This window comes from Orycteropus afer, unplaced genomic scaffold, assembly GCF_000298275.1.
Source record: "Orycteropus afer afer isolate SDZICR_OR568_19922 unplaced genomic scaffold, OryAfe1.0 scaffold00376, whole genome shotgun sequence".
Lineage (NCBI taxonomy): Eukaryota > Metazoa > Chordata > Mammalia > Tubulidentata > Orycteropodidae > Orycteropus > Orycteropus afer.
In genome coordinates, this window is record NW_006921963.1 from 1783179 (window position 1) to 1787011 (window position 3833).

Sequence of the window (3833 nt, forward strand, 5' to 3'; positions counted from 1 at the left end):
CTTTTCCACCTCCTTTTCTGGAGTTTCAGACCTTCATGGTGAGAAGAGCCAGCTCCAGATAGCCCAGACCCCAGAGATACCCATGGAGTGGGGCTGACCCAGCAACCCACAGACCAATCAGCAAGAAAAAAATCCTTATCGCTGCATGCCAGTGAGATTGTGTGGTTGTTTGTTAAGCAGCAAAAAATGACTAATTCATGCCTGTTTTGCACATCTCTTGGCCTAGATCATCCACCTGTCCACACATCCCCAGTAGAATGTTATGCCCAAGTCCATGCTCAAAAAAGATTTGGTTTTGTATGAAACATTTGTACCTGATTGTACAGAATGGACAAACATATGCATGTACATATGGCACTGATGGGTGTCAGACCACTGAACGGGCATGTGTGGAGGATACCCCCAGACAGTAGATCTCTAGAGAAATGACATCTCCCAGCCTGCACACATTTGTCCCAGGATATGGTCAGCTGTCACCTCACCCTCTCTTTCTGAACCTTGGACATCCTAGAGTGGAGCTTGGAAGAAGCTTCCAGAACCCCTGAGTAATAGTAAACCCAGTGGAATATAACTGACCACTCTTCTTGTCCCTTCAAGTTCCTTCAGATTTCTTAAGAGGTACCTTTGTGCTGATAGAGCTTAATTCATCTCCTGAGAAAAGTACCAGAAAAGGTCCCACGTCCTTTGTGGTCTCGGCAGTCCAATTCTGAGGGAGGCTAAGAAGAGATAGTAAGCAGCAAGATGGAAAATAACATTGTAATAAACATTTGTTACACTTGTCCTCCAGCCTCCTTTCTTTCAGGAGTAGATCATATTTATACCTGAAGAGGCTATCTATCACATGGTCCCACTTCCCTCCTGTCATCAAGTGGAAAAAATAAAGTTCACATCAAGGAACACAGAGCTAAGAGATGGAACATATTCCTGCTGATATCGTTTGACTCCCTGGATCCAACAATTCCTGAAGTCCACCCCTGGAGTTTTCTATTCCATTCCATTTCTGAACTCAATAAATCCCCACTTTTTTAGTTTGAATTGCACTTCTGTCATTTACATCACAATATTTTCTTCCTCAGCAATCAGCCCTAGGACATGATGGCCCTTGAGACAATGCTGAAATGACAATGTTGTGTTATCTGTATAACCAGAACTAGATGGTGCCCGGCTACCAATGCCAACCACTCAGGAAAGGAGCAAATCTGGAGATCCTGGATAGAGTGAGAGGAAAAAAGTGGAACAGAATCCAAAAACTCAATAATGACCAGAATTATTGGTCGGATGGAGTCTGGTGAAACCCCCAATACTATGGCCCTGGAATACATTCTGGGCCTGGAATAAAACTCACTCCCAGGGGCTGGCTCTCAGCCCAATAGTTAACAAGATGTACACACAGACCACTCAACCCAGGGTGACGCACCCACATACTCTATGGAGATGCACCCCTTGGAATGATTGACCACGGGGCACCAGAGGGGCAACATTCCCACTGGGAAATGCAGGTTACACAGGAGCGCATAACTATGAAGGCCATGGGGGAGGGTTACTGGGTAGGAAGGGGAGGAGACTGGGTTAGGGTTGGGCGTGGTAAATGGGGAGTGAAACTAAATGTACATGTGATATTGAATCTACAACAAACTCTGCTCTGTAAACTTGTCACCTAAAGCACACACGCAAAAAAAATGTTTTCTTCCTCCCCTTCCTCAATAGGATGGTAATGATTTATTTCTTTTAAATTAGCAAAACAGTCTATTTGGTTTTTAATTGTGATTTGGGTGAAAGTTTACAGAGCAACCTGGTTTTCCATTCAATAATTCATACGCATTTTGTTTTGTAACATTCATTGCAATCCCCACAAGGTAACAACACTCTTCCTACTTCCTTCCTGTGTCTACCATTTCCCTTCACCCTTCTTTCCTATTCCTTCCTGCCTTCTTAGCTTTATCCCTGGGCAAATGCTGCCCTTTTGATCTGGTATGGTTGACTGTTCTAATGAGTGTGTACCTCGCTGGTTTTATTATTGTTCACCTTCTAGGCCTATTGTTTGGCTGAAAGTTGAGGCAGAGGGGTGAGTTCGGTTCCAGACTTGAAGGGTGTCTGAGGGCCATAGTCTAATGGTTCCACCAGTCTTTGTCAGACCAGTAAGCCTGGTCTCTCTTATGATTTTGAATTTTGTTCCACATTTTTCTCCCACTCTATCCCACTCCTATTGTGATCCCGTTGTGAGTGGTCAGCAAAGGTAGCCAGGCACCATCTAGTTCTTCTGGTTTCAGGATAGTGGAGGTTGGGGTTCACATGGTCTGTTAGTCCTTTGGATTCATTGTTTCCTTGAGTCTTTGCTTTCCTTCACTCTTCTTTGCTCCAGACAGGGAGAGACCAATAGTTACACCTCAGATGGCTACTCACAACCTTTTAAAACCCCAGCTGCTACTCACCAAAGTACGATGTAGAACACTGTCTTTATAGTTATGTCAATTGACTTTAGTGTCCCCTGAAACTATGGTCCTGAGCCCCTAGGCCCAGTGACTCATTCTCTCAAGATGTTTGGTTATGACTAAGATGTTTTCATAACTTTGCCCCCTGTATGCTCTACTATAATCTTGAAGTGAGTAAAGATTTCCTCTTGAACTTAGGGAAAAAAAACATTAATCCAGCATCCACCATTTTTCTTATAGACCTACTGCCATCAAGTTGATTCCAACTCATAGTGACTCTACAGGACAGAGTAGAGCTGCCCGTACTGTTTCCAAACCTGTAAATCTTTACAGAAGCAGACTGCCTCATCTTTCTCCTGCAGTATGGCTGATGGGGTAGAACCACTGACCTCGTGGTTAGTAGCCTCAATTGTTTAAAGAGAAGTGCATCACACTATATTTGGTGTCATTTTTTCTAAAGGAGATTTGCCCAGTTACAGTCATAGTCTCTTTCTAGGATCAAGGCCAAAGAGACAACCCTCCTTATCTCTTTGGTTAAAAATGTTAGCCCACTAAACTGTAAGCTCCATCAGGGCTTACAGCTTAATAACCACTGTCTCCTCATCACTAGTAATGATAGCAATAGTTGTCAGCACTATGTGCCAGGCACTGCTCCACATCCTTTACATGGATCTACTCATCCAATTGTCACAACAACCCTATGGGGACCATTACTGTCCTCATTCTACAGATGCAAATATTAAAGTGCATAAAAATTAAGTAATTTGTCTCAAGTCACAGAGCCAGTAAGTGCTAGAAACAAGGTCTTAATTCAAGGAGTCTTCTCTGCAGTCCATGCTCTTAAACTCCATGTGATAGTTCAGTGCCTGGGACACAGGAGCTCTGGTGGCACAGTGGTTAGGCATTCAGCTGCTAACTGAAAGGTAGGTGGTTCCAAGTACCAGCCACTCCACGGGAGAAAGATGTGGCAATCTATATCTGTAAAGATTAAACCAAAAGCAAACCAAACCCACTGCCATCGAGTCAATTCTAACTCATAGCAACCCCCATTGGGTTTCCAAGGCAGTAAATCTTTACAGAAGTAGATTGCCCCAACTTTTTTCCATGGAGCAGCTGGCAGGTTTGAACCACTGACCTGGTTAGCAGCCAAATGCCTTAACCACTATACCACCAGAGCTCCTTTTTACATAGCTGCTGTCATTTAATTTTTTATCAAATAAAAAGTTACATTGGCATTATTATTACACTAAGCTTTTAGGAGGAGCTCTGGTGGCATAGTGCCTAAGGTATTTGACTGCTAACCAGAAGGCTGGTGGTTCAAACCCACCAGCCACTCCTCAAAAGGAATATGGGGCAATCTACTTCTGTAGTCATACTGCCCCAGAAACCCAAGGAGGAGTC

At 43.7% G+C, this 3833-nt stretch overlaps 1 protein-coding gene across 1 annotated transcript in view; it reads right to left on the bottom strand.

Moving 5' to 3' along the window:
* The window catches only part of OTOA (otoancorin), a 117837-nt gene that overhangs the window by 33498 nt on the left and 80506 nt on the right, over positions 1-3833 (bottom strand). Inside the window, exon 17 of the mRNA XM_007953194.1 lies at positions 623-716. Within this exon, the coding sequence (XP_007951385.1) occupies positions 623-716 (94 nt within the window). The remainder of the gene's footprint in view (positions 1-622; positions 717-3833) is intronic.